Genomic DNA, 14593 nt, shown 5'->3' with positions numbered 1-14593 from the left:
ACACAAATTTGACCAGGAAAAGCCTTTGCTATCTAAAAAGAACATTAGAGCAAGACTAAAGTTGAGCATATAGGCAAAGGCCAGGCCTTTTGGAATAATGTGCTCTGGACAGATGAATCAAAGATAGAGTTGTTTGTCCACAGTAACAGCAGACATGTTTGCCACAGACAAAAGACAGGTTTCCAGGAGAAGCACCTCATACCAACTGTGAAGCATGGTGGCGGAAATGTTATGGTTTGGGGCTGCTTTGCTGCCTCAGGGACTGGACAGCTTGCATTCATTGATTGAACTATGAATTCTGCATCATATGAAAGAGTGCTTGAAGATAACGTGAGGCCATCTGTCCAAAAGTTGAAGTTGTACTGAAAGTGGACCTTTCAACAAGATAATGATATAATCACACTAACCAATCCACCAAAGAATGGCTCTAAAAGAAGAAATGGAGGATTATGGAATGGGCTAATCAAAGCCCAGATTTGAATCCAATTGAAATGTTGTGGGGGATTTGAAAAAGGCAGTGCATGCAAGAAAACCTCAAACATCTTGCAGCTGAAAGAATATTAAATGGAGGAGTCGTAAAAAAAAAAATTCCAGCAAGCCTGGTGGACAATTATGCAAAATGCCTACAAGTAGTTATTTCTGCCAAAGGGGGCAATACTAGCTTCTGAGGCCAAGGGTGTACTTATTTTCCCACAGAAAAATATCACATTTATTGATATTTCTGTTGAATAAATTATTGAAAAAGCTAATTTCCTTGTGGTTTTGTTGAAGTATATCAACTGCATTAATAGGCACTGTTTCAAAGTTGATGAAATGTTTCCTTGTCCAAATGTGTAAGATAAATAAATAAATGCCAACAATTTCCACAGGGTGTACTTATTTTTTCACATGACTGTATGTATTTATATGTCTATGTATAACTAATCCTAGGCATTGTCCTGGTTGAGGGCCTAAATGGCCTGTGGGAAGAAGCCTCCCTAACAGCAACAGAGAGAAGAATCTATTGTTCAAATGGCTGAGGTCCTTCAGTATTTTTCTGGCCTTGGTCCAGTACCACTTGCTGTAGATAAACTGCAGGTCAGGGAACTCATTGTGGATGGTGTGCTCAGCTGATTGTACCACCTTTTGGAGAGTCCACCTATTCTGCTTGGTGCTGTTCCCAAACCAGTATGTGATGCTTCCTGTCAGGATACTCTCAAAGATGCAGGTGTAAAAGTTCCTGAACACATTAGAGGGCAGTTTAAAGTCCCTTAAGTGTCTTAGGTGGTAAAGTTGCTGACAGGCCTTCTTTACTAGGACAGGTCCTGCATGATGTGAACACCAAGGTACTGGAAACTATTCACTCTCTTCACTGGGGTCCTGTTAATCATTTAGTCTTCTTTAGCCATTCAGATATCGATTTGCTGGTGTGCTTGGGATCATTGTCCTGTTGCATGGGCTAATTTTGGCCCACCTCTCATCAGTCCAGAGGATATTGTTCCAGAATTTTGCTGTTTGTTCATATGTAATTTCGCAAACCTAAGTCCTGCTGCCATATTCTTTTTGGAGAGAAGGGGAATTTTATGTAAATGTAATGCCAGTTGCAATATCTGTTACATGTTTTCTATTGATATATTATAGATTCAGAGCAGCGTAGTGATGGTGCTCAACCCTGAGCTACAGTTTGAATGGAGTTTTGCATGTTCTCCCTGTCACACCAGCTCTGGGATATTTTCCCCCTGCTACCAGCAGAGGACCTCCTCCCTCAAGTATTGAACTATGAACACAACTTCCTATTTGCTTACTATATAAATATAATTCACTCTCGTAAAGTTTTGCATCCATTTCTGTGTGTGAACGTTTGTCTATAGTCTTTTTTATCTATAGTCATTTGCTTATCACATATCTTGACCATTACCTTATCTTCACTTGAATTTGCCATTTGTGTTTGTGTTTCTGCATCTATCAGTTTAACCATTGCCTGATTTACAACTGTGAATTTGTGAACTGTGACTTGAAACTGTGACTTATCTATGTTAATCAACCACTAGCACATGGAGACTCAAACAAATCCTGTCTGTCACGCTCCCTGTGTCTGTGTAGGTTTTCTCTGAGTTCTCCGGTTTTGGTTTTGGACTGGTCATGTTAAACTAGGTAACTAAGTTCTTCATTTAAATAGAGCCCTCTGCTTCAAAATCTAAAAATAATGAGAATGTCAGGCTGTTTAATCTGACATGTCCATGTTATTGTCAGAACTGTCCAGTTTCTCCGAAAAAAAAAATGTTTCAAAATATAAAGTACAATAGTTTTCAAATTCAAACATTACAGAATATTTGGTCTATCCCCTGTGTTATCTGAGCACTAACGCATCACCAGTAGGTGGTGGTAAAGCATCAATGTTCACCAAGGTTCCTGCAACAATAAAATGGAAAAACACAAACTTAAAATGTTAACACATTTAAAAGCTAATTTTGTTGAGTTAACAAATATTTTGAGTGTTAACGTAAAGCATTTGCATATTATCACAAAAAATTTTACATTCCGATGCATTTTGATCCTGAAAGCCTGCCATACAGACACTACACTCAAGATCAAGCTACAGATCAGCTTAACAAAGAAAAAACACCATGAACTATTTGGGTCTTGACTGAATAATTGATCTATGATAATGTTTGTGTGTGTGTGTGTGTGTGGTTCTTTTCTTTAGAGCCGTTAAGCTGCCATTCAATAAGAATGAGTGTAGTTAGTACATGTAAATTGTATAAACCATTTTTTAAAAAGTTGAAAAAGATGTTTTAATTTATTTACATGATTGAATTTTCTTTCATGGTGTTTGATTTGATTCTTGTTGAGCTAAATTGTGCTATTTAATATTGTGTTGTGTAATATAATACAATTATATTGTGATAATACATTCCCAAAAGTTTGTGGACACCTGATCATTATACCCATACAGTATGTGCTTGCTGAACATCCCATTCCATATTTAGTCCCCCCTATGCCATTTTAATAACCTCCATTCTTCTGGAAAGGCTTTTCACTAGATTTTGGCATGTGTCTGTGGAGATTTGCCCATCCTGGGTGCAGTCAGTGTTCCAGTCAGGGCTATGTGCAGGCCACTTAATTTCTTCCACACCAACCGTGGTAAACTATGTCTTCTTGGAACTCATGCTATAACAGGTTTGGGCCTCTTAGTTCCAGTGAAGGGAAACTGTGATATTACAACATACAAAGACATTCTAGACACTTGTGTGCTTCCAACTTTGTGGCAACAGTTTGGGGAAGACCCACATATTGGTGTGACGGTCAGGTGTCCATATACATTTGAGCATATAGTGTATTTTAAAATTAAAGGTCGTTAATTCAGGTCAGTCTTTGTCTAGTTTGGATGAATTAATTTAGGATTTATAACTGTGTGTTGTAAAGGTTTACCAATGGATTACACATATAAATCCCTAAACAAATTTAGCAACAGTTAAGCTTAAGGTTAGATAAAAAGTCTGTACATGAAAACCTTGTAAGCTTAGAAAAACTTTCAATTATGACAAAAGAAAGTGTGCCATATAAACGAAGTACGAGCCAGTCTGTCTGTGCACAACCATACGCTGTACAGAAATGCCTCAGCTGATGGAAGATTTAGCACTCACTTATTATTTTTATTAATTTTACACATATATTATTGGATTTTTTTTTTAGCCATAGAAGTGAGTCAAAATAACTTCCACCTCTGCCTTTCAGGCTTTACCCTGATCGTTCATTTTTTTTACTTCTGTATTTCTATATTTATCCTCATTGATCATCTTCCACAATCCTCAAGGAAGGACCAGTGTAGGACCCTCCCGCTGGCCCCTCTTTATGAGCCTGTGGGATGCAGAACTGGAATTTGTATATCTGCAACAAAAAAAAATGCCTTTCTGCTAATGATCACTCAAGGAAAAAGGGTTGTGCATGGTTGAGCAATAAGGCCAAGCAAGAAGCAGTGTGTTTCATGTACCTCTGGTTTAGAGATACAGTACTTTGCAAATCTCTTAGGCACATGTAAAGAAATGCTGTAGAGCAAAGATGCATTCAAAATTAATTAAATTAAATGTTTCTACTTTAATAAAAAAAAAAATATCATAAAGAGCAGTAAACAGTAATAAATTAAACAAACTCAATATTTGGTGTGAGTATTTACCCTTTGCTTAAAATTTTTTTTTTTGTAAAGTACATTTTGTGCTGTTTTATAAGGAAATGAGCTGTAAGTTATATTGAGCGTCTTGCACAACCAGCCACGGTTCTTCTGGAGACTTTGACTGTCGCACTCACTTCTTATTTTTGCAGCAAAACACAGCAGCTTTCTGTATGTTTTTTTGTCTGAAAAGGGGTTTCTTACATAATGCGCTGCTTTCTTTACTGACATACAAACATTTTTCTGCAACATTTCATTTTGTGCTGTTAAACCAATTTTTTTTTAAATCTAAAATGTTGTTTTTGTACTGACTAATAATGTAGAAGTCATAAAATAAAAATCTGTAAATGTTTGTACTAAAAAATACAGACTTTTGCACAGTACTGTACAGTATAACTCAACAACAAAACACTTTGGCTACAAGAAATAAGTGCAACAGGATGTCAGCTTGTTGTAAAGAACTGATCTCAAAGCAGTAGGAGGTATAGAGGCGATTGTCACTAGCCTCTCACTGGTTATTCAGGAGCAGACCACAGCCTAGCTCATGACCTAATCATCTATGCAGGCCTCATCAGCCTGGGTGGACACTGCATGGTCAGAACCACACACTCAGACCCCAGGATAGTGCATTTTTCTGAGTGTGTTATGGGAGCAGTCACCCAGCCTGGCTGGTAGTTGTCATGTGACAGAGGAAAGCTGGCTGGTAGGAGGGAATTGGCAGGTGACCAAATATAAGGAAAGATCAAACCAAAAAAGTGTGTGCGTGTGTGTTTATTTATTTATTTCATGATATTTAAAAGTTTCACTTTTACTCAAGCACCCTTGCAAACCAGATACGGATAAGAGCAAGACAGAGTGGGAATGATGAATGGAAATTGCATAGTGTCCTGTTACACAGCCTATTTGGCTTATCTGGTACTCTCTCTCTCTATGCCCTTATTTTTTAATACACACCCTGAAGAGCATGAAAGCCAAACAGTCTGTGACCTGTACCTCGGGCTTAGATATGTATCTCAGCAACAAACTACTTTGGCTACAAGAGATAAGTGCAACAGGATGTCACCTTGTTGTAAAGAACTGATCTCAAAGCTGAGGGACAGAGAAAAAATACATTTATAAGTGTATTAAGCATATCAATAAACTATTCAAATGTACTATTTGTAAAAGGACAGTGTAAACTTTTGTCCAAATGTACACTATATACACCAGACCGTAATACCCATATGTCCTTTTTTTTCACATACCACTCCAGGTTTTCCAATCCCCCAAATCACTCTTAAATCAGGTCTAATGCACAGTCCTGGGATGAATGACTTATGGTAGTTCTGGATGCGACACAAAAGTTTTGTTAAAAATCACAAATTATCACTTAAATGTTTTCTAGTTTCAGATTTTCAGATTCAGTAGGTGATAACTAAAATAGAAAACATTACTATCAGAAGTCACCCTATTCTAAATATTGTATGAATTTCACATGCATTCAACAACATATCATCAATGAAAATGGTATGTGAAAAGTCATTACATATTTTTCTGTAGGTTCTTGCTACTCTATTGGGAAGTACTGTGTGCCTCAGGTTTCTATAGCAGTGGCACGGCACGTTTCCATAGAGCTGTTTTGTTGTCTCAATGGTGGAAGGGACTTTTGTTCCAGTCGAGTTAGCTTTCCTCCCAGGGCTCAGCAGCAACAGCAAGGCAATGACAGCAGGGTCAGGCTTTATCCAGCAGCGCTGCCAAATGAGCTGTGCACCACTATGTGTGACAAAACTAAGCTCTATGGACCTAAGGACCACATTTCTATTGCCTCGGTTCTGAATAATATTCCTTACAGATGAAAAAATAAATCGGTAAAAACCCTGTTTGCAAAACATGTACATTGGTCGTGGGTTTAAATAAATCAATGAATCATTTATTTTAGAATATTAACTAATCCAAACTCTTTGTGTAGCCCAGAGCACTAAACCATCCAGGCCTTCAAGTTCAGGACTACTTGTTAATCTATCATCTCAGGATGATCAGTATAGATGATAATAATTACATGAATTAGGATTATCAAACTCATCACTCATGAGGGAACAAAGGTTTAAACACATGGCTACTGATTTCCTGATGATAAAGCAATGGGCTTTTATATGGATTACAACTTGGCAGTTGGCATTCAAATTCTGCAGAATGAATATTCAAAGTGTGGGTTAGTCATCTTTTATAAATCTTTTATACATTTTAAATCTTGCATGGTAGCACTACTTGTATGGTTCTCTGCTTGATATATCACTTTGCTTGTATTTCCTCATTTGTAAGTCGCTTTGGATAAAAGCGTCTGCTTAATGAATAAATGTAAATGTATTGGATGCCAAGTACAGGGCTGTGTGGGGGGAGAGAGTTTTGGAGTAGGGTTTGGGTTTAGAGTAGACATGTGTAAGGCAACACACAGCTCTACATTCATTATTGAACATTCACTGAGCAACAGTTTTGCAGCTGCTCTCTAGTCACACACTTATGTTGTTCAGACACTCTTAGTCCTAAGGGAAATGCTGTCTATTTACACACCAGTATGCCAAGCTCTGAGACTTTTGATCTGCTTATAAAACAGTTAAAATTTGGACCATAAAGCTAGTTTAAACTATTTTTGTTGTAGTAACACTATATTTAATCTGGGTAATTTGCTTAAGTGACTTTTTTTCATTAATTGTTTTTGTCATAGTGCTTGTTACTCATACTAAAATAAGTTTGAAAAATATGTAAAAATGTATGTTTGTGTTGTTATATTTAGCCATGCTCTACACCGCTAGAATTTTTATACTGTGGCTGAGTCTCGGATGCTGTTCTACAGGGCATCTGTAAAACCATTGAATTGTGCCCTATGCATTGAGCACATAAGGCCATAGATGTGAATGTATGTGCTCATGATGGCCACCTTGCCCCAGTGTTTCCAAGATCCAAATCCACCTCAACCCTGACCAGCATAAAGCACTTATTGAATGCGATGAATTAATGAATATGAAACCATTTAGGTTCTGGTCTAACTGTGTGCTGGATCTAAAAGATTTTCCTATGTGAAGACAAGTAGATTGGTGGATTATAATGGGTCAAAATTTAATTAAAAATAAATGTGTGATGATAAACATTAGAGCTTACTGAAAAACACTGATGCATCCTCATGATTTTCTTCACTCAAAAAGAAAAAGAGGTTTAATAATATTCAAATACATTAAATACAATACCTTTTATGTAAATAAAATTTGAATGCAGCCCTTCTATATAATGCTATGCATAACATTATTTAGCAAATGGTGTACCTTTGGTATGATCTAATCCATATACTGTACTGTATGTAGCTGTCATGTAATGGAGTTAGAGATGGGTGCAAGTGTAGACTGGCTTTCAGTAAAGAGAAGCAGACAAATCCAAATCGTAAGGCAAGTTCAAGATCAAAACAGGCCAGGTGATCGGCAAACAGGGAAAACTAGGGAGAACAAGAATCAGAACCGCGAGGAAGAAAACAGTATCAAAAAACCATGGAACGGAGAAACACAATGATCAAAGGCTTGGTAAGGGTATAGCGGAAAACACAGAAACACACAATACATCGTGCCGAACAAGGACACACAAGGGGTTTAAATACTAAACATAATCAAAGTGCAAAACAAGAACAGCTGAGACATTAGGAATTACATAACAGGGGCAGAGACAGGACAGAAATCAAAACAAAACACACGTGTCAAAAGTAAACAAAGTCAGTGTCAGAAGAGCCCCCGCCCTCCCCAATCCTTTGACTGGAACATGGCTTGGTGGGCCGTCTCGTCTGCCTCTGTCTGGAACATGGCTTGGTGGGCTGTCTTGTCGGCCTCTGACTGGATCATGGCTTGGTGGGCCGTCTCGTCTGCCTCTGACTGGAACCTGGCTTGGTGGGCTGTCTCGTCAGCCTCTGAGTGGAACATGGCTTGGTGGGCCGTCTCGTCGGCCTCTGACTGGAACCTGGAGATGAGGTCGCCACGTTGACCTCCAGCTGGAGCTCTGCAGGGGAGACCACCTAGTGGGTCTCAGGCTGGAGCTCTGGAGATGATATTTACATAACAGAGGTGGAGACAGGACAGAAATCAAAACAAAACAAACGTGTCAAAAGTAAACAAAGTCAATGTCAACCCAGAAGCGCGCGCTATTGTGCGTTGGGCAGTTCGTGCATGCCGAATACTCTAGCACTCAGCGCGAGGGGAAATCTCTGAGAGTAGCTAAAATACGTCACTGGTAACTCAGTCAGTTAGTGGTCATATATTCTGACTCTTGAGAAGCTTTCCAGTATAAAAGGGGATAATGGTTATCTCCATCAAATATTATGGACAGCATTTGGCCCTGGCCCCAAAATATGCATCTTCATTCATTTTGCAGTCAATAAAGTTGGTAAGTGTTCAAAGATCTTTATTGCCTGTGTTTTTAATTACATTAATAGCCCCTGCTTTGCCAACTGATATTATCCTACTGTTCCTAATCCTACCTGCTTTGTGCTAGCTCAGCTCACACCTGCCTAAGCATGAATGCAACCGCCTTCCTGCTGCTATAGGCAACCTGTTGTCACATATGCATAATGCATCACTGACTTGTCCTGTGGAAACACCTGATTCACCCTAATAGTACAAGTAAAGGCAAAAACAAAAGTGGAAGTGCTGTGATCAATGATTACTGTTAGCCCGAAGTTTAAGCCCAATAAAGTGTCCCAAAGTATTCTATTCCTCTTACACTACAGCAAGTTGCCAATGTTTCTGTTAAAGAATGATGTCATATTTGTTTTATTTTATGTAATGAAACATCCATGAAACAAGTTAATTCGTGTTATCACTTAAATTATAAGAGGTTATTTTAACACCAAGATCAGCTTGTAAATTGGACATAGACAAATTTCTTGTCAGTACCTAAAGAACTCACCTAAGATTCTTAATCAAATAAACGGCTTCATTAAATCTGATATATATTCTCCATTCATGCTCTACTTTTCCATAATCATTTGTTTCCACCTTCGATGATGAACAAGGTGTTTTTCTTGGGCTGACCAACAGCTACATTGTATTGGAGAGTGACCTCATTTGCCCAACTGATAAATGTAATCTTAACTGATAAATTTAATCTTCCTCGTAGATTAAATTTTTCATTATCTGAAAGTCAGACATTATAATTAAAGGAATATTCCAAATTATACGTCTAAACCAATAAATAGATACCTTTTTAAGAAAGAAATCCTCACTTGTGCATTTTCCCTGTATTTAATATCCATTTTTCTCGCTCATATCTATACCCCACAATGCTGACTGTAGGGAGGTAAGGCTGTGAAAACATGTCAGAAGTCTTTGTCAGACATGGTTTGGAAGGAGAACCTACATAGGATTTCAAAGTGTTACACTGACTTAAAATATAGATTGATACAATTCAAAGTTCTTCATGAGTTACATCACTCAAAAATTAAGCTACATTTATAGTTCTGTATCCCCATTTCTGACAAAGTGTAAAAGAGCTGGGAAAGTAGTACTTGTTTTTGATTTATTATTTGTTCTCTTGTTGTTGATTTAAAAAAAGCCTTAAATAAAATATTTTAAATAATATCTTGTCAATATCAAAATCTGTAATTTATATTTGATTTGCACTGTACTATGCTGTTAAATAAAAACATGTTAAAAAGTATTCTTTGTATTTGAGAACATTTCATTATTTTTACATGGAGGCAATGAAGCTCTCAATGTGGAGGTAGAAATAATTTAGTAGAGAGCCTTATTCTTAAAAACATAAGCTATAAATCTTTAACTTGTATAATATTTAGCTGTAACTTTCAGACAGCAGACTACCTATACATGAAACATAATAGAAATGTAGTATATTTTCACTGATAAATGATAATAATGGTAATGCAGTCTGTGTTTTAAGGGTGGGCTGGAGCAGAAGGTGCTGTAAATGGGAGCAGTGCAGGGCTTACTTAAGGCTCTTAAGTAAGCAGTGGGCCCTAAGGAACAAGTGTCCTAGGTGGGAGGGCATTGATCTGGGGTACAAAATTTTTACTGGGCTGGAGTGTGACACCTTATTCGATGTCAGGAAAAGAACTCAAGCTTGAATTACTTATCAATAAAAATAAAAATTCAATTAAATTAATGACACAGTACTTTTTTAAACATCTCAGCAGCCAGTTCTTACTGTGAACCTGGATTTGTTGTAGCAACCCTACAACGGACTGAGCAAGTCCAAACAGGCCCTCTCTTTCCTAATAACAATACAAATGCTAGTTTGGCATAACCTGATATCCGTAATAATCATCTGCTTATTGTACAGAAGTATCTAGTTACCAAAAACACAAAAGGGTTTCTATGGGAGCTCACAACGCTGTAACCCTTGGAGACTAGTGATGTGTGGTTCGCTCTCAATGGTCACATAGAAGAATCGTCTTAAAGAGTAGACTCATTTGTGTGAGTCGTTTGTTCGTTCATTTGTTAAATTTATTTACTGGATATAGGCAATGTAACTGCTTAAACACCTCCATGAAAATATCTTTTCATCATTTGAGCTGTTTGTTTGCAAGAATGGTGTGTTTGACCCAGTGTGTCTGAGGGAAGTTAATGCACGTAGCTGAATAAATGGAAATAAATCTTTATACTTATACTAAAGCACAGATAAAACAAAACACAACAACAGTGCAGGGATGCTTACTGTTTTTATGGATGTACATGTGTGGTCCCTTGTTGAAACAGTTATTCAAATGCATTGTACAGTATATAATGCAATGTAAAGTTTATTTTGTTTGTTTGTTTGTTTTTTGTTAATTGGAGGGTGGAGTAAGATTTCATTAAACAATTTCAGCCATAGTTGGACAAAGAAGAACCTTTATAAATATCGAAAAAAATGTAATTCAGCCATTTGGGATCGAAAGAGTCGGCTCGTATTGGTGAGCTGATCTGATTCACAAATTAACGAGTCAGAATTCCCATCATTATAGAGACGGAACGCATTTTTTGGCGGCCAATCACAGTCCGTGATACACATGCTTTTTCTTGAGTCCCAATAGGAGTCCGTTAAATAATGATTGACGTTTAGTTTAGCCACTGACGTTCGATGACGTTTATGAAGGGTTCCTTTAAATCCGCGTAACGGCTGCCCCTTGCTAGATTTTTCCAGTGGTGTCGACAAGGACGAGAGTGTGTTTGGGAAACGCTTCTCAAAATGAGAGAAATCGTTCACCTGCAAGCTGGTCAGTGTGGGAATCAAATTGGTGCAAAAGTAAGTTTAAAACATGAATATTATACAATTGTTGCTATTTAGTTTTATTAATTGGTTAACTTCAGGGCGAAAAGGGTGGTCGTTGGAAATGTCTTGGTTACTTGGCAACAAGAATGTTACGCCGCAGCAGTTGTCGATGGGTTAACTATTTAAGCTACTTTTCTCTTGTTTAATTGAACGTTAACTACGACTTGGCTGTTCATTACAGGTTTATAGTCGAAAGCAGCTTCTTTGTTTTTATTTGAAATAGCTGCCGATGACTTGACTGCGCTGCTTGAGCTAGTTTGCTAACGTTACAAACATGCTGTAGTAACCGCTGACTATAATGGTGGTCTGGTTTTGTAATTTGATGCTGTTGTAGTTTTGGGAGGTGATCAGTGATGAACACGGAATCGACCCGACCGGTACCTACCACGGTGACAGCGACCTGCAGCTGGAGCGGATTAACGTGTATTACAACGAAGCCACTGGTAAACCCGGCTATTCATAGCTTCGCCCTTTGTCCAAATAAGCTTACGGTTTCATTGCTCCCCTTAAACGCTTAACTGGCCGTAGTGATAGTGTGTCCTGTGGTGAAACAGGTGGAAAGTATGTTCCCCGGGCTGTACTGGTGGACTTGGAGCCAGGGACCATGGACTCTGTAAGATCTGGTCCTTTTGGCCAAGTGTTCAGACCAGACAACTTCGTGTTTGGTGGGTGACATTTATCACTTATTTTTAATGACTGAAATAAAAATATTTTTTAATACTTGTTTGCTCATCTCCTTTGTCATATTGTGCATGATCTGGGTGTACTGATCATTGTGATTTATTTTTGTTTAGGTTTTTCCCCTGCCTCTGAATTTTGGCTAAATGGTGGGATGATTAAAAAAAAAAAAAAGTAATAATAAATAGACTGTTTGCAAAGACATGCCCAGTCTCTGTAAGCCAATCAAATTCTGATTGCTAATCTCCATACTCAAATATGCAGTTTCACTCTGAAATAAGTTCCATTCCCTTTACATATTGTCTTCAGATCCTTCACAATAATTCAATATTGTGCCAACAACTTGCCTAATGCCTTTTTAGACAATGTTATCACACATGCACAGTGCATGGATGCATGAGTTTTTGTATCCAGGGAGTTTTGGAACAAGTAAGATGTAGGATTTCCTAAATGATTAAATACATGAATGAGCAAAGTTTTACTTTTCAGAATTCTTCAAAATATTGTAAGACTTGATCTGTGCTGTTGAACCCCTGAGTGTAAACTAGGTATTTCTTACATGTATTTCTTAAACTGCTACTGAAATTAAAGGTTCTTCTAGTTGGTGGTGGGGGGAGATGGCTGGGTACAGATGTAAAATATCTTCCCAAAAGTAATATTTTGCCCAACATGAACACAACTTTTTATCTTGTGTCTGGCCACCTTTTGTTATGCTCATAAGCAATGCTGAATGAGTGGATGAATGCAGGCAGAGTGTCCTCTCTGCCTCAATATAATTCAAACCTAGAGAAATCAGGGAAAGGAATGCAAGGTGACATTGAAGAATTTAATATTAGATCTTTCTCATTTTAGATATGTAGGTCACAATGTATACAACATTTCTTAAGGTGTATCTAGAAAGTTCTGAAAAATCTTAAGATTTGGATATTTTCTTTTTGACAGTAATGCATGTATTGCGCACACTTGTATAGATCACTTTAATTGTTTAAGATGGCATGTTTGTGGTGCCTTTATGTTGTAATTTAGCCTTATTGTCCTGCTTTTCACAGGTCAGAGTGGGGCTGGAAACAACTGGGCCAAAGGCCATTATACTGAAGGTGCTGAGCTGGTGGACTCGGTGCTGGATGTTGTGCGTAAGGAGGCTGAGAGCTGTGACTGCCTACAGGGCTTCCAGCTCACCCACTCCTTGGGTGGGGGCACCGGATCAGGCATGGGCACACTGCTCATCAGTAAGATCCGTGAGGAGTATCCCGACCGCATCATGAACACGTTCAGTGTTGTGCCGTCTCCTAAAGTCTCTGACACTGTGGTGGAACCCTACAACGCCACTCTGTCTGTGCACCAACTGGTGGAGAACACTGACGAGACATACTGCATTGACAATGAAGCACTTTATGACATCTGTTTCCGCACTTTAAAGCTCACAACTCCCACTTATGGCGATCTCAACCATCTTGTTTCTGCCACCATGAGTGGTGTAACCACCTGCCTCCGTTTTCCTGGGCAGCTCAATGCTGACCTGCGAAAACTGGCTGTCAATATGGTGCCCTTCCCTCGTCTGCACTTCTTTATGCCTGGTTTTGCCCCACTCACCAGCAGGGGGAGCCAGCAGTACCGTGCACTCACCGTGCCTGAACTAACACAGCAGATGTTTGATGCTAAGAATATGATGGCGGCGTGTGATCCACGCCATGGCCGCTACCTGACTGTGGCTGCTGTCTTCCGGGGCCGCATGTCTATGAAAGAGGTGGATGAGCAGATGCTCAATGTGCAAAACAAAAACAGCAGCTATTTTGTGGAATGGATCCCCAACAATGTCAAAACAGCTGTATGTGACATCCCACCAAGAGGGCTTAAGATGGCTGCCACCTTCATTGGCAACAGCACAGCCATCCAGGAGCTGTTCAAGCGCATCTCAGAGCAGTTCACAGCCATGTTCAGGAGAAAGGCCTTCCTGCATTGGTACACAGGAGAAGGAATGGATGAGATGGAGTTCACTGAGGCAGAGAGCAACATGAATGACCTTGTGTCAGAGTACCAGCAGTACCAGGATGCCACAGCTGAAGAGGAGGGTGAGTTTGAGGAAGAGGCAGAAGAGGAATTGGCATAAAGATGTTAATCTTTCACATGTTCACACTTTCACAATTTCCATGTTTTTCTGTTCCTTGAAATTGATATGAAGTTCAGTTAATAACTCCACCTTTGTACTTTCAAACTTCCTAATAAATGTTTAAACTGGGCAGCTTGGCTCATTCTTTTGTTAATTTTTAACTAAATCATTCAGCAATTTGCAGTCCCATGTCCTTTTTATGTAGTTGCACAGATTTATCAACATTATATTTAATTTTTTTTGCATCAACTAAATTCTAACCCCAGATATAATTCTTACATAAAGCAAAAATATTAAAATTGGGCTTTAAATCAAAATGAGATCAAGGGTGTTTTATTTCTTGTGCTGCTTACTTGAACAAACCTGGTCACACA

General features: G+C 38.6%; 1 protein-coding gene across 1 annotated transcript in view; it reads left to right on the top strand.

Moving 5' to 3' along the window:
• zgc:55461 (beta-tubulin family protein) overlaps positions 1 to 14349 on the top strand; it is a 178049-nt gene extending 163700 nt beyond the window's left edge. Inside the window, exons 2-5 of the mRNA XM_053677187.1 lie at positions 11312 to 11404; positions 11766 to 11874; positions 11986 to 12096; positions 13159 to 14349. Of these exons, the coding sequence (XP_053533162.1) occupies positions 11312 to 11404; positions 11766 to 11874; positions 11986 to 12096; positions 13159 to 14219 (1374 nt within the window). The 3' untranslated portion in view covers positions 14220 to 14349. The remainder of the gene's footprint in view (positions 1 to 11311; positions 11405 to 11765; positions 11875 to 11985; positions 12097 to 13158) is intronic.
• The last annotated feature ends 244 nt before the right edge of the window (positions 14350 to 14593 follow it).

The sequence above is a fragment of the Ictalurus punctatus genome, chromosome 28, assembly GCF_001660625.3.
Source record: "Ictalurus punctatus breed USDA103 chromosome 28, Coco_2.0, whole genome shotgun sequence".
Classification (NCBI taxonomy): Eukaryota; Metazoa; Chordata; class Actinopteri; order Siluriformes; family Ictaluridae; genus Ictalurus; species Ictalurus punctatus.
The sequence above is the reverse complement of the archived record's forward strand: the minus strand, read 5'-3'. Positions and strand labels throughout refer to the sequence as shown.